The sequence below is a fragment of the Malus domestica genome, chromosome 07 (assembly GCF_042453785.1).
Source record: "Malus domestica chromosome 07, GDT2T_hap1".
NCBI lineage: Eukaryota > Viridiplantae > Streptophyta > Magnoliopsida > Rosales > Rosaceae > Malus > Malus domestica.
Window position 1 is genome coordinate 3,881,443 of NC_091667.1, and position 20,334 is coordinate 3,901,776.

Sequence of the window (20,334 nt, forward strand, 5' to 3'; positions counted from 1 at the left end):
AGTAAATTTGTTATTTAATGGTTTTCAACTTTAATTCTTTTTGCCACTAATTAATTATGTTTTATTTGTTTGTAATGTAGGCTTGACACAAGCTCAATCTTCTACAAGTTCAATGCCTCCTCCAAAAGCTTTGACATCTCAAGCTTGAATAACTGATCAATGAATTCTACTTTTTGAAGTTTAGTTCCAATTTTCATTTGGTTTGAAACTTTAATTTCTATTTGGATTGTTAACTTCTATTTGTTTTGGTTCGTAACTTCTATTTGGATTGTAAGCTTAATTTTCATCATGAATCTTGATGCATTATTTGAATTATTGTGTGTTTGAATTGTGAACGATGAATAATAGATGAATTTAAGCTACAATGTATGAGATAAAGGTACAAAAAAAAAAGTTTTGCCCTTGAATTGGGTAAAAAAAAACAAAAACAGATTTTGTCCCAAAACAAAATGGCAATTACCATTGTCATACCTTGCCAACTGAACTTTTGGCAATACCAAACTTCCATATACCAAAAGTTTGGTACGGTAATTGTAATAGATTTTACCAAACCGAAAGTTTGGTACGGTAATTGGTACAAGGGTTTTGTTACAGTAACTGTACCGAACCCACCCCTAACCTCAAGTGGGTCCAAGATGTGAAGCTCCACCTCACTGCAAAGAACTTACGTCCTTCCATTGAGATGAGACGGACAACCCTGTTGGCGAACCTGAGAAAGCCACTGCTATGATCTTCATTCGAAGACATATTCATGACACCCTGCAAACCGAGTATCTTGTTGAGGAGGATCCACGAGCATTATGGGTCGCTTTGGCTAATCGTTTTGATCACTAAAAGGACATCTTCTTGCCTAAAGCAAGACATGACTACAACATTTTCGCTTCCAAGACTTTAAGTCTATGAATGAATATAATTATGAAGTTTGTCGAATTCGATCACTTCTCAAGCTTTGTAACAAAACTTTGACTGAAGATGATCTCCTGGATAATACCTATTCGACCTTCTCTGCTACTAATATTGTCCTAAGGTAACAATATAGAGCTCAGAAGTTCACTAAGTTTTCATATTTGATCTCTGTTTTACTTCTTGCTGAAAAGTAGAATCTGTTGTTGATGAAGAATCATCAAGCTCGACCTACTAGGGCGACTGTTGTGCCTGAAGCACACTATAGCACGAACCAACGCCCAAAATGCCAAAAGAGGCATGGTAGGGATGGCTAGAAGCCATCCCGTCAAGGTCAACAGAGCTAAGGCCCACCTGAGGAAGGAAACAGAGCCTCGAAGCGCCCTAACCTCACTTCCAAGGCCGCAAACTTCAAGAATAAGGGCAAAGCATCTGAAACCATGGATGCGGACATGTGATATCGCTGTGGTTCAAAGGACCATTTATCCCGTGTTTGTCAAGCTCTTCAAAAGGTTGTAGTTGAATATCATTCTCGTCGTAAGAAGTTTGAATCAAACTTTTTGCAATTGGACGAACCGGAGAATACAAAGATGGAGATTTCTAACTTTTAGGAGGACACCACCCCTATGGAAGATTTGAATCTTAGACATAAACTATTTTTTTAGTTGAATTAGACATTGCGGCTGAATTCCACAGTAATGGCCGAACCCCCCCTTTTGTTTTTGGTTAAATTTTGAACAAGTTTCCTTTATGTTTGGATTATTTGTTGGTGATTTATTTTTGGATATCAAGTTTTAATTAATTACCAACCTTGAATACTTAAATTTTTTTGAATTGATATTTGTTTAAATAACTTTTATGCATGTGACCGATTCAAATTAATTTTTCATTCTAGGTATGACTAGTGGGCAAGTTAGTTGTTTGGCAGATAGTGCACCTCTGACTAACTTCATACCTAAGAATGCACATCTGACAACCCTCTCAGGCCCATCCAACCTGATTGAAGGATACAGTAAGGCACGTATAATATTGTCCAATGGTACAATCTTGACCATTGATGGAGCATTCTATTCTCCACTTTCCGAAAGAACGTTGTTGAGTTTCAAAGACATTAGAGATAACAATTACCATGCTGAAACCTATGTAGAAAACGGAGTTGAATTTCTGTGCATAACTTCCTACGAATATGGCTAGAAGCGTATTCTAGAAAAGATTGAGCGTATCCCGAGTGATCTGTATATTACAACCATATGCCCCATAGAAAGCCACTATGTGGCCGGCCCTACCTCTAGGACCACGCACGAAATTACACTTTGGCATGATTGTTTGGGACACCCTGGATGAATAGTGATACACCATATCCTCAAATCATCATAAAGGCATCCACTAACCAGAAGTTTAGGTTTGATTCAAGGAATCGCATGTCAAACCTGCTCCATGGGAAAGCTTATTATTAAGCCTTCTTATGACAAGATTCGTTCGAATCCTCCTATTTTTCAACAAAGGATTCAGGGGGACATTTGTGGACCGATTCACCCTTCTTGCGGACCATATAGATATTTTATGGTTTTGGTTGACGCTTCCACACGTTGGTCACACGTGTTCTTGTTGTCCACAAGGAACGTTGCATTCTCCAAACTGTTAGCTCAGGTTATCAAGCTCAGGGTTCACCACCTTGATTATCTGATCAAATTTATTCGATTAGATAATGCTGGAGAATTCACATCTAAAACTATTGATAACTATTGCATGTCGGTTGGGGTTGAAGTTGAACATATTGTACCCCATGTTCGCACCCAGAACGGCCTGGTAGAGGCATTCGTTAAGCGCTTACAATTGATTGCTCGATCGTTGGTCATACGTACCAAGCTCCAGATTGCTGCTTGGGGCCATGCAATATTGCACGTAGCCATGTTGGACCGCCTGAGGCCTATTGCGATCCAACCATATAGCGCCTTTTAGTTGGTTACCAAATACGAATCTGACATATCATATCTGCGTGTTTTTTGTTGTGCGGTCTATGTGCCGATTTCGCCACCCTTACATACAAAGATGGGGCCTCAATGAAGGATGGGAATCTCTGTCGGATATGATTCTCTTTCGATTATTCGTTACTTAGAACCTTTGACAGGTGATCTATTTACCGCTCGTTTTGCGGATTGTCACTTCTATGAGACAGTATTCCCGTTGTTTGGGGGAGATAAGAACGTCAACTTTTCTGAAGAAAGACGCGAATTATCGTGGACGATTCCCACTTTGTCTAATTTAGATCCCCGCATCGCTCAGTTTGAGACTGAAGTGCAATGTATATTAGATCTCCAGTGCATAGCTCAGAGCATGCCAGATGCTTTCACTGATCTAGCGCAGGTGACAAGATCACATATTCCAGCTGTGAATGTGCCAGCTACTCTTTTTCCTTACGATTAAGAGAATTTTTCCCACTAGATTTTTGCTACCTAACTAGGTTTTAACGAGGCACCCACCTTGGATTGATCATATCCCTGATGATGTCCCATAGACGTTTCATTTGACTTTGCATTGCTCACGCATTTTTCCTTAGACTATGGATTTTGTCCATACTGGGGTTTCTGCCATAGTCGTAGTATTTTTTGTGAGACTTACTTCCTTATGCTTGTTCCTACCTTATTTAAGAATAGCTTGTCCCCAGAATCAGTGCCGACAAGACGACTTCCTCAACTTTGATGCTGAATCTACCTTGAGTATTTACACACTCAATGGGCGTGTTGTAAACTTATAGTTTAAGTATGATTGTGTAAATCCTAGATTATGTTTGATTCTAGTTATCCTTTCCTATATGGTCTTGTATTCCTTGGAGTAGAAGGATTTCTTCTCTCCCTTATTACTATAAATAAAGGCACTACATAGGGGGATAACAACACACCCTTACCATACCCCTACAAACACATCTCTCTCTTCATAATCTCTCCTTGCCGCCAGCCCTCTCTCTTCCTGTCAGTTAAATATAGGCCATAACACAAAACAATTTTTCATGCTTTTTATGTATGCTCATGTACTTATGAGTTGGACTGTGAACTGGCTTACTGATTAGGTAGTGATTTGAATATTCTTTGTATACTTTCATCCTCCTATTCTCTGAGGGAGAACATATATAACTCCAAAATCGTCATCATGCCCTCCTACTTTATTATTTTCGCATAATTAATTTTTGGAAGTGCAAATAATAGCTCTTTATTAGAAGTCATATACGAAAGCGGTAAAGCAACTTCAAACAAAATGATATATTATAAGTCATACCGTAGCCGTATTTGTATCCATGCATTCCTACCATATTGGCCTGTATGTTTCGTCTCTATACTTGGCAAGAGTTTGCTACTATGAAGCATGGATACGGATATGACGATAAAATATGACATGACACAGAGATAGGTAAATATCTAAATATTAAGTTATGATACGCCATGAATACGTTAAAGAAAAAAATATATAGCAATAAAAATATAAAATTTAAAACATAATTCATCATTCAAATTTAAGTTCATTTGAGTTGTTGGAGAAGAAAGGTTGGAAATCTAATCCTCTTTATACATAGTAAAAAAAAGAAGTATTTATCAATAATAGCCAAAATTTAACACCCAATTTCAAAAATGTCATTTTTTTATAAAATTTTTCAAATATATATAAAAAAAACTCACTTAAATAGACGTAAATATCCTCAAAATGAAAACCAAATAAATATAAATGGCAAAACCCTCACCCCCATTGTTGAGAGGAGCATATTCGCGCACACTCTCCCTATTGTTTAGTTCTGATTGGTTTGTAAGGTCTGGTGTAATTCACAACTTGCTAATATGAATTACAGATTAATTAGATTTGCGGGTAATAAAAGCAAGAATTAAATTGGAACGATCCTTTTGTGAAAACTGTTATTATTTTAAATCTCTGTTCTCCAACAAATTTAAGACAAATATCTTGTGAAAAGATAGATAAATTTGCGGAGACACCACATGATGGGACCTATATATACTTTTCTGCTTGTATCTTTTCCTTCCTAGAAATACAAATGTTTACAGATATATCGTGGTTCATACTTTCGGCATAATTCTAGGTAGCACGTAAAATCCTTAAGCTTTTATCAGCTTCTGAAACCTGATTAGGCTACAAACAAACAAGCACACCTTTACCGATCAGTCTTTGGCTATATGTTCACCGGTCTCATCTCTGGTCTGCATTCGTGTCCTATTTAATCTTGTAGCAATTAGACATATGAGAAAGATGGCAGGCAAAAGGGACAGTTTGATGGGATTTTCAGCACGTCGAATGTAATAAACGTATTGAATTATTGAGCAAACACATTGACTGATGCCTCCGAATAACCCAAAAATTTCAATGACCGAACCAAAAAGCATGCAACATCCCATCTTCCTCCAAACCACTTTATTTTTCCTACCTTTGTAAATCAGCTCACATATGAAAATGAGTAGAGCTCCAATAGCCAAGAGCATTCCGAACAGCGCATACCGAGGCCTACCTGGGGACGAAGCCTGATCACAAGCAGCTGATAAAATCTCCATGCAAAGGCTAGTGACTAAAAAGATCAACTCTTCTGAATTTGGCTGCATAATAACTTAGTAATGAGTTTAATTACAACTTCAGAGATCTACAAATAATTATGCAAAGAAAAGGCTAAACGGAATCAGAATCCGCAGCGGCGCATGGGCAATGTTCCTAGTGATTGCTAAAGTAGAAACGCTAGTTACGAAAGTGAAACATGGTTCAAATTGAAAGAACTAAAGCTCGTAGCAAAACAAATCATGCCTTGATGAAATTGAATGGGAGAATTAGAGATGAAATTCCACACCTTTGCCAAATTATCAGCTGGTGCTTCAGACTCTTTCGCGGCGGCGTAGGGAACTTGCCTTTCGTTAGGCGCTACATTAAATGTCACCAGCTGTATATTGTCTTCCGAATTTGGCTACATAATAAATTAGTAATGTTTCAATTACAACTTCAGAGATCTACAAATAATTATGCAAACGAAAAGGCTAAACTGTATTTTTGTCCCTCAAATTGAATACTATGTTGTTAACTAATGAAATTGTGTCCGAAATCACATTTTCTCCGCATAGTTTGACGGAAACATCGCATGTTGGTTACGTCAAAAGTTATAAACTGAAGAAAATTCTAAAACCCTTCAAGCAAAACGACTAACATATGTAGTTCCACTTGATCAATGCCTAAATTTAAAGGAAATGCGATATTGGACTCAATTGTAAACGTCAACCAACAACTGTATAGGCATTGCTATTACTATAGTCTAGAGTAGAGGTTGCAATTGCACTATTCATCTTACCTATGAAATAGGACTTCAATTTTGAATTAATAACAATTGTGCCATTGTGTGTGTGGGCCGTTTTTCACCCAAAGAACAAGGGTTGGGCCGTTGCGTTTGAGCCCAGAGTTCAAATACCATACGTGATGGGCTGGGTTGGGCGGAGAGAGTTGAAGTTACTCTTTGCCTCTTCGATCCAAATCCAACGGACAAGGGTCGTTTTAGTGGCTTCGATGTCGTCGAGGATTTTATGAGATTTCCAAAATTTGTAGGGCCAAGCAGGTAATTTCCATACGCATTTAGGATATTAGGAAGGCTTTCAGTTTGATGAAGGAAATTGCAGTTGATTTTGAAAGGGCCAAGCAGGTAATTTCCCTAACTAAAAATTTTAATTTAGAGTGTTGTTATTCCCACCCCGATGTCTTATTTTTCTACCCACTTCAAATTAAATATTTTGTTTACAAATTTATCCTCTTGCAAAATGACTTTGAAGGACCTAAACGAAAAAGGATTTTGACAAAGTAAGACCTAAAAAAATTCAATTTGAATATATATAAAAAGAAAAGTTTAGAAAAAAAAAGGAGGAAGAAGACTATAAGAACCATGCCTAGATCGTCCCCTACATCCCCCTTCATTCTTTTTCCTCTTCTTCTTCCATATCCATCAAGACAACCACTACTTTAGTATTGGTGCTCCCCGTCGTCCTCCACTTCTTTCATGCGAAGATAAAAATACTCACTACGAACCCACGAACCCATTATTTGCAGGCCGGCCTTCTGCAGATCCGGGAAAAGGCAACCAGTGCCACTCCTCCATATGCGCAACCCGACTGAAACATGTCACCTGTTCCATACGCCTTGCACGCGACATCTTCTCTTGTCCAAATCCAACCCACGACAACCTTCTCTAGCTGGGATACAAAATGAGATCTCAAGTTTTCCATTGGTATCACCAAAAAATTTCCATTGATAAGGAGCACTAGGCCCAATTTATGATTTTTTTTTTCCACAAATCATGAGCAGATTAAACAAACAAAAAAATAAATAATTGTTATTTTATCTTTTATTTATTGTTAGGAATTTAAAATATTAAGGTTATTTTAGGAATAAAGGTGGGTGTGGAGATAGTATCTCATTGTTTTTACTTTTAATAGTGGGTGACAAAATAAGTGGGGTGGGAAGATAAGAAAAGGGGGTGGGCTTAGTAGCATTCTTAATTTATTGTTTTTATACGAGAAGTGGTTTTAATTTCTTAAATGTGTAGGTGCTGCTAAAAGCCTGAATTACCAACCTGGGCCGGAGGTAGACCTGGCATTTTGGACTCGACCCAACCCGTTAATATTAGTATTTGGATAGATGCTTAACGGGTCAGGTCGTTAACGGGTGAACCCGTTAAATAACGGGTCACTTTGGGTCAACCCGTTAGACTCATTAGTACCCGTTAGCACCCGTTAGTTGATGATGTTTTAGTAATTTCAGTAAAGTCTTAACAACAAAAATAAACTCTATGCAAAAATAATAATAATAATAATAATAATTGTTAACGAGTAAAACAGGTCGGGTTCAAGTGACCCGTTAACTTAACGGGTCGGATTAAACTCGACCCAAACCCAATAAATTCGACCCGTTTACAGGTCTAGCCGGAGGTGCTACGAATTTTCTGATTCTTGCAAAGTTTCTCATACAATCACTTTGCTTTTACATTTGTTGTTTCTCTAATCCATCCAAGCTGATATGGTTATTTGATGTTGATGGGCCAGCTTACGGGCTTCAATTTGAATTGTCTGTGTTCGCCTGTATTTTTTTTGAATTGGTTGAACTAAGATGTGCATTTTCTAGATTAATGGTAATTGAAAATGCATTACGGAATCAGAATCCACAGCAGTGTGCGGGCAATGTTCCTAGTAATTGCTAAAGTAGCAACTCTAGTTACGAAAGTGAAACACATTTCAAATTGAAAAAAAACTAAAACTCATAGCAAAACAAATCATGCCTTGATGAAATTGAATGGGAGAATTAGATATGAAATTCCACACCTTTGCTAAATTGTCGGCTGGTGCTTCGGAATCTCTCGCGGCGGCGTAGGTAACCTGCTCCTCCTTCGCATCGTTAGGCGCTGCATTAAGGGTCACCAGCTGTATATTCTCTTCCGAATTTGGCTGCATAATAAATTAGTAATGTTTCAATTACAACTTCAGAGATCTACAAATAAGTATGCAAACGAAAAGGCTAAACTGTATTTTTGTCCCTCAAATTGAATACTATGTTATTAACTAATGAAATTGTGTCTGAAATCACATTTTCTCCGCATAGTTTGACGGAAACATCGTATGTTGGTTACGTCAAAAGTTATAAACTGAAGAAAATTCTAAAACCCTTCAAGCAAAACGACTAACATATGTAGTTTCCACTTGATCAATGCCTAAATTTAAAGGAAATGTGATATTGGACTCAATTGTAAACGTCAACCAACAACTGTGTAGGCATTGCTATTACTATAGGCTAGAGTAGAGGTTGCAATTGCACTATTTATCTTGCCTATGAAATAAGACTTCAATTTTGAATTAATAACAATTGTGCCATTGTGTGTGGGGGCCGTTTTTCACCCAAAGAACACGGGTTAGGCCTTTGCGTTTGAGCCCAAATAACATACGTGATGGGCTGGGTTGGGCGGAGAGAGTCGAAGTGACTCTTTGCCCCTTCGATCCAAATCCAACGGACAAGGGTCGTTTTAGTGGCTTCGATATCGTCGAGGGTTTTATGGGATTTCTGTCCCTCCCAAAGAGAGAGAGGTGGGAGAAGTATGGATGGCGTTGAGGGTTTTTTGGGATTTTGTCCGTTGCAGAGAGAGATGGGGAGAAGTATGGGGTAGGGGAGAGGCTTTTCTGCCATTGAATGTGTGGGCCGTTCTTCACGCATTCCATTTCATCTCCTTTCGTTTTGGCTCTCTTCCCTCTCGCTCTTCACTGCGCGCCTCTACGCATTGAGGATATTGGGAAGGCTTTCAGTTTGATGAAGGAAATTGCAGTTGATTTTGAAAGGGCTAAGAAGTTTGAGAAGGTAATTTCTCTAATTAAAATTTTTAATTTGGGAATGTGCTATCCACAAATCATTTTTACTTCTCGTACACCTTATTAATTTATGTCCGTTGATTTTCTTTAATTAATCCAATCCAACGATCGAAAACTAAAAAAATGTGGAAGAAGTAAAAAAATGATGTTTCTCATACAATGACTTTGCTTATACATTTGTTGTTTCTCTAATCCATCCAAGCTGATATGGTTATTTGATGTTGATGAGCCAGCTTACTGATTTCAAGTTGAATTATCTGTGTTCGCCTGTATTTTTTTGGAATTGGTTGAACTAAATGTGCATTTTCTAGATTAATGGTAATTGAAAATGCATTATGGAATCAGAATCCGCAGCAGCGTGCGGGCAATGTTCCTAGTGATTGCTAACGTAGCAACTTTAGTTACGAAAGTGAAACACGGTTCAAATTGAAAGAACTAAAACTCGTAGCAAAACAAATCATGCCTTGATGAAATTGAATGGGAGAATTAGAGATGAAATTCCACACCTTTGCTAAATTGTCGGCTGGTGCTTCGGAATCTCTCGTGGCGGCGTAGGGAACGTGCTTCTCCTCCGCATCGTTAGGCGCTGCATCAAGGGTCACCAGCGGTATATTCTCTTCCGACAGTAGTGATTTGTCCAGCTGCTCTCTATGCGACGACATACTTGTGGTTGTTTTTACCAAATTTCCGAAAATATTTGCCTTGATTAGGCCCCTTTTAGGTTGTGGAAACTTCGGTACAGAGGACGAGGACGAGGACGATTCCATTCTCTGCAATGACGATTCCATTGAGAAGTAGAAAGTAGTAAGTAAATCGGGTTCCAAAATCGCTAACTAGGAAATGCAGGTGAGGCAGATGTACTACTCAATTTTCTTGAACCTCAGTCTTTGAGGAAGGCGACTGGCAATTAGAGACGACTATTTTTGGTCAATAATTGAGTGGACTGTGCACGCGTGAATCATAGGGTCTTATTCCCTATAATGTAATAATTTTTTGTCAATAATTGAGTAGACCGAATGCCATTGAATCATAGTCTTATATCATTTTCAAAAGAAATGTGAAATTATAAGGATCAAATTATAACTGATGACTGATGTAGCAATTTGAAGTTTTATGTCAAATTTTGTACTTTTTCTATCGAATTGTCAAATGTTATTTTATTATTTAAATAGAGTTTTCAATTGTTGTAATTATTAAAAACATGTTGAAACAAAATTTTCATTGGTTGAAATGCTAGTGGAATAATGGATCCACCAAATAAAAATAAATTTGACATTAATGTCAAATTTGACTTCAAATCACAAAGCTTTCAAATTTAATCAGTAAATAACACTTCGATTAGAAAGACTTTTGTCAAAGGAAATATCAAATTTTAAGAGTCAAATTACAATTGATGACTGTCGTGGCAATTTGAAGTCTTATGTCAAATTTTGTACTTTTTTTTATCGAATTGTCAAAATGTTATTTTATTATTTAAATAGAGTATTTAATTGTTGTAATTATTAAAAAAAACATTGAAACAAAATTTTTATTGGTTGAAATACTAGTGAATAAGGGACCTATCATTAAAATGAATTAAAAATAAATAATAAATTTGACATTGTCAAATTTGACTTCATATCAGAAAGCTTTCAAATTCAATCATCAAATAACACTTCAATTAAAAAGACTTTTGATGTCAAATATGCACAATAGCATTCTACTTAGAATTTTCATATCTCCTTTGAATATGTTTTTATTTCCTATAATTTAGCTGACAATTTCCTAGTATTTGGTTGGTGTGAGAGTGACAGTGTGTGGGTTGCGCGACGTTGGATCGGCATCCTTCGAGAACATTACAATGTGAAACTTTGAATTTGCTTCTTTGTGAGTGTATGCGAAACAGTTAATTAAGCAATCAAATTGATCGCCTAATTAATTAAGATTAAGATTAGAATCTTATGCATTTGAAAAGCAATTATGTTGGAACCAAATTCGTGCATTGAGTGGTGATTGTGCACAAATTCGAGCAACTTCCAAAACAGTAAATAACTATTAGCAGGCCAAAAATTGGGGGTCTACCAATCAAAAGCTATCCAACGGTCAAGTTAGTGAATGATTTTAGACTCAAGCAGTGGACAAGAGAATTCAAGTGTTTAGATTGTGTTATCAGAGATGAACCCTATATGAGTGTATTTATATCATGGGCGAGAGACATTTTCAGGATAGAAAATATCTAGGAGTAGATCTTGCATTGTGATTACTTGTAGGGCACATCAGTCCCTAGATTGTAGGAAATTCAAGACTTAAAAGAATCTGATTGTGTCCATATCAGGATCAAAGCATGGTTATCCAGCGGAGTCGAAAGGACTTCGCATGTTGCCCCGAAATTGGATAATGGTGGCATCATTATCCATTTGATACAACTCTGCCTGCAGCTGGTGAATCCATAATCAGACTTCTGAAGTAATTGTACTCATATCAGCTTCACTCTTGTTCTCGAAAATAACCACTCATTTGAAAGGCAATCTAATCCCCTTGATGATGGATTGTTATTCAAAGACCATTTGTTTTGCTCGACTACGTTCACATCATTTGTTAGGATGTCAACCATTAAAGCTCCTGACCCAATGTAGCTTTCGACGGATTTAGATCCTCTCTAGATCATCCTAGGGATCAATGCATAATAATCCTTCATCAAAAATCGTGCGGCCACAATTGAATGTTTTATATATTTTTAAAAGTAAAGCAATCTCGTTTTACATGAAAATATAAATAAATAAAAAAGAAAAAATTATGACCGCATGATCTTTGATTGACGGTTACTACGCATTGATCTGGGATCCCCAGTGAAAGGATTTGGAGAGGATCTAAATCCGCTTTCGACAAGGACCCAAAATTTCCAAATGAGCTCAGAATATTTCAATTTATGGAGCTTTAGTGTTCTGGGCTTCATCTGCAACGGGGTCTTGCAAAGAAACATGGTGTATTTGCATAGAGGTTCGTGACTGAAATTGCAGTGAAGGAAAACTGAGTATGTGGGTGTTAATTGCAGAGCTTCTAAATCGGAAATTAGTCGGGGAAGAAGAAGGGGGAGAACGGAAGGGAGTTTGGGGGTTGTGGAAGAGAGAAGAGGGTGGATGGTAAGCCATTTGTTGACTCACTTTTGTCTTATGTTCATAATGTATAGGTCGGAGTGTTCGTCAACTCGGGCCACAACCAACTAGACGACCAACTGGACCGGAGTTGCTTGCAACCGAGTCGGTGGGACTCGACGGGTCGTTTCTCTTGATCTTTCCGAATTCGTACTCACTGGCTCCATAAGCCACCGTGTTGGTGGCTTGACAGTTCGATGATGATGACAATCCGAATTCATCATCATTATGTTTTTTTTTTTTTTAAATTGGAAACACACCAAACTATCAAGCTGCTCCTAGAAACACCATATGACAAAAGTATCACAAATACTTAAAACTTCGAACTAAACTAGACAAGAAAACAAATATAAATTGGTGAAATATATAATAGAAAAATTGGTGCATTATTTATCAACCGCGTAAAGGCCAAATACCAAACTTTGAGTTTTAACGAAAATGACAAAAATGTATTGTAATTAAATAGTACCATGATTAAATTTTTTAAAGTAAAAATATGATTTTTTGCTAAAATGAACAGTACTTTCGATAAAGCTCCCTTTTTAAAAAGCCCACGTCTACAATAATCGTCCGGTTTTGCGGTTTTATTTTTCCCCTTAAATCTTACTTCACCTCTTAGATTTCACTCTCTCGCGTTACACCTTGCACCTAAACTCTTTGGCCAATGCCAAGGGCAATTTCTGCACAATTTTTCACTTTCTGCACGCTCCCTCTTGATAAAGCGAGAACAATATAACAGAAGAGAGAACCCTTCAATTTTTCATAAATAAATAATGATGATGAAAAGAACAATGTATTCATAACAGTTCATCTGCAGTATTCATCTAAAGATGTATTACCGATTTTCAATTGTCAAACTGCTGTGTTCTTGACATGAATGAATGCTTTCGGACCATGAAATGAACCGTCCATAACAGATTACATGATTTTTCAACACATTTATATAACAAATGCTTCCCGAGTGTTTGTATTAGATGGGAAAGTAGCACCAGTGCAGAATAAGGTGAAAAGTAGCAGCAGTGCAGGCGTAATGATCCACTGAGCAGAGATGCAACTAGCAGTATTGGGGAAGAAGCTTTGAACAATATCAACAACAATGTCTTCAGATTTCGGAGATGCACCAAGTTCATATCTTTGCTTCCACCAAGAGACTTCTCCTTCCCTCGTTTTCTTGGTGAACCAACACCGTTTTCCTATCAAAACTCGAGGGCACAAACCCGCTTAAATGTCACCAAAACCTTATTTGAAGCCATACATTTTTGCGGCGAACCATCCTTAATTTTGACATCCATCTCCCCTTGTTTCTTCGGCTCATAACATCCCCATGGTAGAGTAAAATGCTGTAATCTCTCAGTTCCCTTGGATCACTTCCAAAGAATAAGATGCTCATAGGCTGTGACAATAGGCAAAATTTCAGATAAAATTAAAAGTGCGGGTTCTTTTTCTTTAAGGAGAGTTTGCGGACATTGCCATAGCATCGACCACCTCCGTGGGAGCATCAGCAGCCTCACTTCTGAGTTCTGAGTACTGAAACAATGGAGTCCGACTCTGAAATCAGGACAGCATCACCACTACCTGCAATGGTTCTCTTAGCTTGGGGATCTCTATCCTGCACATATATGATTGGTTTAGTTAAAAACAGAACTCCATGTTGGCTCCGAAAGATGCTTGCCTCAAAGATTGCCATATGACCTTATTCTTTAGTAGAGCAAACCTCTCACGTTGGAGTCTTTGGACAGATCTTTTATTTTGCTCCTCAATCCATCGGCATCCTGGATGAAAGACTGAAAAGATCTCGTCACTCATAACGCAGTAAACAGGACAATTACAAAGTTGTAATTTGCATATTATGTATCTTCTACTTACTTTAGTGTTAAGAACCTCATCACAAAGGAAATTCAAAAACCTAAGCTTTTGGGAGAAGCTTAAGGCAACATATCCATCCCCGCCTCCAGTAAAACACTCTACAGGCAACACTTTGCGGCAGCTCCTTCATAACGGGGTCAACCTTAGAGACCCTGGATGCGGAGATCAGGTTCTCCAAATCTTGGAACCATGAGCAGTTGGTGCTTGCTTGCTCTAGAGACATAACAGAAAATAAAGTTGGCATAAACCACATGAATTATTTTCACCATTAAAGCTTACTAAAAGTACTTTACACATAACTATAATACACTAGGTAGAGTTCTTACTCCTGTATGAAGAAAAACATATAGCCATGAAATCAAACAACGGAAAACTGTTCAGCTTGGGACTTTTCAACCTTAAAAAAACTAGAGTAAAAAGAAACAAGAAAATAAAACGGGATTTCAAGTGAATTGGAAGTTCAGGAATGTTTTAGCACCCCAAAAAAATACTATAATCAACCGCACCTCCATCTCTGCTGCCAAAATCAACCTCTTGAGTCTCAATATTCCCGGGCCATTCCTTGACTTTATGATGCTTTCTGACTGCCTTGGCATTGACATCCTTATTGCTAATAGCAGCACCACCATCTCTGCTGCCATTACAAATTTCCATCATCTTTTTCTTAGTTTCCAGCTCAGCAGATTGTGGAGATGCATACAAGTGTTTTCTTGGTGAACCAACACGGTTTCCTTTCAAAACTCGAGGGCATATCTGCACTCACACGAAGATGGCAGCAACATGAAGAGAAGATGAAAAGGCATGCTGCTTGTATTGAAAACAAAGCAGTATATGAGTAAAACATCATTCCAGGGGTTACCTATCCAACTGAAGGAGAATCATATTCATGCCGCACTGCAGGAGAACCATTCATGAATAACTAATTGATGGACATTTAAATCATTGGCCTTAGAAGATCCAATCTTTTCAGTTCCACAGTTTGCTGCCTGCATCAGCAAAGCCGACCAACATGGCAGTGACATAACTTTGCCCTGAAAGCATAGTTTAATTCCGTTGTTAACATTTAACTAATATATAAGCCTAAATGATCAAAAATAAATTCTACAGATAGATGTAACATATTTAGAAAAGCCTTAGGAATAATGCGTTCACAATTTCCCCTACGTTTCCCATTTTATCATCGCAATCAAACTCCGAAAGTGGGAACAAAATTTAGACATGATTTGACAAGGAAAGATAGCAATGTGAAAGTTTTAGTGGGAGCATAGTAGTCACTTGAGGCGTACCAAGATGAAAAATAATAAGAAAACTTTGGAACCAGTACTCCTGAATTGCTTATTCCTAAAATATTGAGTAAACAACTTCAGTGGAGAAATTCAAATTTATTTGTGATGAAAACAAAAAAACAAAAAAGATATCAAAGTCCTTCACAAGAATTAGAGGCAAAGAAAAGAGTGAGGAGTTTTACCTTCACGTGGATCACCCATAGCACCATTCGACGACTAGTAATTTATGTAAGCAAACACATGTTGCCCTTAGTTAGATGATATTGTCCTGAAATTTAAAGAAGCATGTTTTATTAAGGGTAGCGTAGTTGAATTAAACAATTAAAAACTGATTGATTGATAAAATAAACACAGTATAGATGACAGAAAACAATTGAAGAGAAACTTTTAATTGAAGAGAAACTTTTACAGAATCTCAATCTTGGCTATGGAATGAAAACGATGCTATGTACGTACCTGAGTTTGACTTGAGAATTCAAAAGATGACTTGGTCGTCTATCTTGATGCAAGGAATGTGTGCTATCTTCATCCACTCTTCTCCCGTCTTCTCCTGACACCTCTTCTCCAGAGAAGAACACTTTTCGATGCTCAGGAAAGAGAGCGATGCCGGAAGACCCTCTTTTGTCAGGAATTCGAGACTATCACAGTCGTGAATTTTGAGCTCTTGAAGACAAGTGAGGTGTTGAAGTCCCTTTCCCTCCAAAGATTTCAGACTTTTCATGTTAGAGATTACGAGTCTGTGAAGAGTGGTAGGGAGCAGCTGTTCCTTGAGCAACCTCTCCAACACATCCTCGCCTCTCAAGATATGAAATGTTCGAAGGGAGACAATTCGTTGCAAACCCCAGTACTCCACTGAAGGCTTCAGTTTCTCACAATCCCAGATTACAAATAATTCTAGGTTTGGAGGCAAACCCCCTTGTGCAAATGACTCAACATTTGGAAGATCGCCTATACCCAAATATCGAAGGGCTGTGAGGGTGTGTATTCGGTCGGGAAATAACTTCAACTTCTCGCATCCCCTGACTTCAAGGGCAGCTAGGTTGGGAGTGGGCAATCCCCCGTGGGGAAAAGAGACCAGATTTGGACACGCTAGGATAACGAGTCCGTCGAGATGAGTGAGATTTTCATCTTCAGCTCCTCCAATGGAAAGGGATTCTAGATTTTTATTGCCCTTGATACAAAGAAATGAAAGTTTGGGGAAAACGCCCAGCGGGAAGGACCTCAGTGAATCACAGCTATTAAATAAATTGAAACGTTGAAGGGATGTCAATTTGGCCATCATCTCATGAGATAGGAATTCTAATCTCCTGCAATTTTCTATATGAAGAAGTGTCATAGAAGTGGGTAGACCATTTCCAGAGAACGACAAGAGTGATGCGCAGTTAACGAGAATCAATCTTTGAAGACAATTGCTGAAGTGCGGCCACAAGCATTCTCTGCGATTAAAAAATTGAATCTCAAGTTTGGAAAGCGATGAAAGCGACTCCGTCTCCAGTAACGACGATAGACCAGGACATCTAACTATCTTCACTTCTTCAAGAGATTGTCGCAAGGACTCCGTGTTAACGATGAGAGACCACGGTATCCATCTCGTTCTGGTAGCCCTTTCATGTAGAACCCCGCAGTCGCACACGGAAAGTTTTCTCAAGCAAGGAAGATGATCGGGCAAGTTTCCCCTCAGCTTCGGACAATTCTTTAAAGTCAGTTCCTCAAGACGAGGAAAGTCTAGAGATTGACCTCTACCTGGACAAGGTAGCCATTCCTCCCACTCTGGCATCTCTTTCAACTTTAGCTTCTTGAGAGATTGAAACGGCTGAATTAAAGAAGCTCCATTACCCCTGAAGAACTCAACACCAATAGTCATGACAGATTTCATCCTTTCTATATAGAGCTCTTTGAGAGAGGGTAACCGCCCAACTGGTGGCAACCACAAACAAGTACTACAATCAGTGAGACGCATGACTTGTATGTTGGAGAATGAGGAGTCTCCCAACCAATCTGGAAAGCTAGTTCCACCATAAAATCTGATGGTCAGCTTCGCCAGATTTACGGAAGGTTGTAGGCTTTCCAGTACATGTCTCTCTTTGATGGAATCATATGCATCCTCACGATCCCATGCCAACTCTACTTCGCTGAGATGTTTCTTATCCTTCAAATTGGCCCCCAAGGCATCCACAGGATTGACAACATTTTGCAGATTCAAGATAGACAATTTTCCTCGAAGGTGCGACAATTGCCCCAGTTCTCCAATGCCACCTGACCCAGTAGATTTCCCCAACACAAAAGCAGTCAATGTTCTCAAACTTTTTAGTCTACCCATTTGCACCGGCATCTCTTTTACACAAGTTCCACCAATATCAAGATGATGCAAATTTATCAATTTTCTCATGTCTGCAGGCAATTCAACAAGGGAGGAACAACCAAACAACAATAGAGTTTGCAAATGGTAGAGAGTACACACCGTATCTGGTAACTTTTTAATTGCAGTGTAAGAGAAATCAATGTAGCGTAAGTGCAAGTGTTTACCAATGCAATCAGGTATTTGAGTGATATTTTTATATCTTGACAATGACAACACCCGTGAACATTTTAGTGCTGGTAACAAGTCCTCTAGAACCTTTATGCTTACATAGTTCACATCCCCCTTCTTGTGTGGTCTTAAAGACATGGGAAATAAGGTGCGCAAACACTTGATTTCGTCCAATGACTTAAACTTTGCAGCACTATCAAATTCTCCTCTCATGTATGACAAATGCCGAACTCGTTTTGGAACTTCACGTGGTTGTCCCTCATCCAACCTAAAACAAAATTCTCCAGACACAGAAATAGCCAAATCGTTAACGAGATCATGCATTGTGAAACTTGATTTCCCAATTAATGATCTTTGAAGTAGTGATCGTGACAATAGTTCATCAACGTATCCCTTGCCGACCTCTTCCAATCCTTTACCACTCTCAGCTTGTGGAACTAAACCCAATGCCATCCAAAGTTGAATTATATTTTCTTTTTCAAATTCATAGTCCTTTGGGAAAATTGAGAAATAAGCAAAGCATTGTTTCAAATAAGTAGGGAGATAATGGTAACTCAATCTTAATGATGGAAGAACACCTTTATCATGCAATATCTCCCAAAGATTGTTGTTCAATATGTGACTCCATTCCTTGTAGTCCACACTACAACCTAAGAGACCCCCAAGTGCTTTTGCAGCTAAAGGAAGACCATTGCACTTGCGTGCAATTTCCTTACCAATTTCTTCCAAGTCCGGATGTGCACTAGGATTTTCATTTCTAAATGCATGTTTTGCGAGTAACAACCAACAATCTTCATCCAACAAATGTTTCAAGTAGTGAATAGGCACGGTGCGCACTAGGGATGCAACACTTTCATTTCTCGTTGTTACAATGACCTTACTTCCCCTTGCCCCATAAGTAAAAGGAGTTTGTACAAGAACCCATTCATTATAGTTGTCATTCCAAAGGTCGTCCAACACAAATAGGAACTTTTTCCCCCTCACTTGTTCCCTTAGTTCAACTTGAAGCAAGCTATCTGGAAGACTGCAAGGTTTTGAGCTAATTGATTCAATAAGGGTTTTAGTTACCCTCATAGCATCAAAATCTTCAGAAACACATGCCCAAGCAGTAACATCAAAATGCTCTTTTATTTTTTCATCGCTGTAAAGGACCTGAGCAAGGGTTGTCTTACCAACCCCGCCCATTCCCAATATGGGGATTACTGATATGTGGCTACTGCTCGCATAATCAGATAGCAACGTTGTTTTCAACTTGTCTTTATCTCCATCCCTACCATAAGGACAAAATTCATGCTCAACCAAGAATGTTGTGGGAGTTCTTCAAGAAATTTTCCCCTTAACACCTCCCATAAGACCAAGGAGATTAATTTGTTTTGCGAGGTGTTCTAACCTTTGGAATAACTCTTGTATCCTACCATTCATGCCTTGATAAAAAGGATTAAGAGAGGTAGATAGGAAGTTCCACACCTGGGTTTTCTTAGTTTGATATTCAGCTTCCACCTTGGAGCGCAAAGCTTCAGCATCGATCTCATCGAGTAGATCCTCCACATCAAAGACAGCATGTTTGAGCTCGTCAAGCCAACTTTCCACAGCAGGTTTGACAATCTGCTTCTCCTCTGCATCATTGAGCACTGCATGAAGGGTCAACAACGTCAGCTTCAGCTTCTCCATGAGCGAATGATCAAGCTTTTTCCCCCAAAACAGATCCAAGAACTCACCGGAACCAATCTTATCGCACATCACCTGGATGGAAGCAGAGAGAAAAGCCTCTCCAATCAAAGCTCCTGCCATTTCACTCTCTGTCTCTCTCTGTTTTTCTTTTTTCTTCGAAGAATTGTTGGAGGTGAGGAAGAATAAGAGACTTAGGATTTATTGTTTTGGAAAGAGACAACTTGATATAATTTTCGGTCAATGATTCAGTGGACCCCACACCTTTACCATAGTCTTAATTCCCTATAATTTAACTGACAATTTCCTAGTCGAAGGTGGTAAATAATTCACTGGACCCACACGTTAATCATAGATTCTTACATTTCCTATAATTGAAGTGACAATTTCCTAATAGTTGGTTGGTGTGAGAGTGACAATGTGTAGGTTTGGTGACTTTCAATCGGCTTCCTTTGAGGACATTAATATATGAGACTTTGAATTATCTTGTTTGTGAGTGTGTGTGCATGAAACAGTTAATCAGGTGTTTCCGTGAACTAAAACAAACAACTCAGTTCGAATCATAT

The 20,334-nt window shown here is 38.4% G+C and overlaps 3 protein-coding genes across 3 annotated transcripts; all 3 read right to left on the reverse strand.

Moving 5' to 3' along the window:
* Window positions 1-4,794: 4,794 nt before the first annotated feature.
* LOC103409988 (uncharacterized) lies at window positions 4,795-10,072 on the reverse strand. Its single transcript, XM_008348762.4, has 4 exons — window positions 9,791-10,072; window positions 8,250-8,372; window positions 5,744-5,857; window positions 4,795-5,498 (listed from the first exon to the last, which is right to left on the reverse strand). Exons 1-4 carry the CDS (start codon window positions 10,070-10,072, stop codon window positions 5,070-5,072), a joined length of 948 nt encoding a protein of 315 aa, XP_008346984.1. The 3' UTR covers window positions 4,795-5,069.
* Window positions 10,073-13,214: 3,142 nt separating this feature from the next.
* LOC103455428 (putative disease resistance protein At3g14460) lies at window positions 13,215-19,939 on the reverse strand. Its single transcript, XM_017325459.3, has 7 exons — window positions 16,027-19,939; window positions 15,753-15,838; window positions 15,144-15,315; window positions 14,791-15,037; window positions 14,285-14,497; window positions 14,111-14,202; window positions 13,215-14,027 (listed from the first exon to the last, which is right to left on the reverse strand). Exon 1 carries the CDS (start codon window positions 19,283-19,285, stop codon window positions 16,046-16,048), a length of 3,240 nt encoding a protein of 1,079 aa, XP_017180948.2. The 5' UTR covers window positions 19,286-19,939; the 3' UTR covers window positions 13,215-14,027; window positions 14,111-14,202; window positions 14,285-14,497; window positions 14,791-15,037; window positions 15,144-15,315; window positions 15,753-15,838; window positions 16,027-16,045.
* On the reverse strand, window positions 19,421-19,891 carry LOC139197510 (putative disease resistance RPP13-like protein 1). Its single transcript, XM_070825085.1, has one exon. The coding sequence runs from the start codon at window positions 19,889-19,891 to the stop codon at window positions 19,421-19,423; it is 471 nt and encodes a 156-aa protein (XP_070681186.1).
* Window positions 19,940-20,334: the final 395 nt, after the last annotated feature.

Bases quoted from the DNA above. Each gene is read 5' to 3' on its own strand.
- LOC103455428 (XM_017325459.3), bottom strand. From the start codon at position 19,285: ATGGGCGGGGTTGGTAAGACAACCCTTGCTCAGGTCCTTTACAGCGAT.
- LOC139197510 (XM_070825085.1), bottom strand. From the start codon at position 19,891: ATGGCAGGAGCTTTGATTGGAGAGGCTTTTCTCTCTGCTTCCATCCAG.
- LOC103409988 (XM_008348762.4), bottom strand. From the start codon at position 10,072: ATGGAATCGTCATTGCAGAGAATGGAATCGTCCTCGTCCTCGTCCTCT. The intron at 8,373-9,790 runs GTGTGGAATTTC...TTTATTATGCAG, and splicing joins CAGCCGACAATTTAGCAAAG to CCAAATTCGGAAGAGAATAT. The intron at 5,858-8,249 runs GTGTGGAATTTC...TTTATTATGTAG, and splicing joins CAGCCGACAATTTAGCAAAG to CCAAATTCGGAAGACAATAT.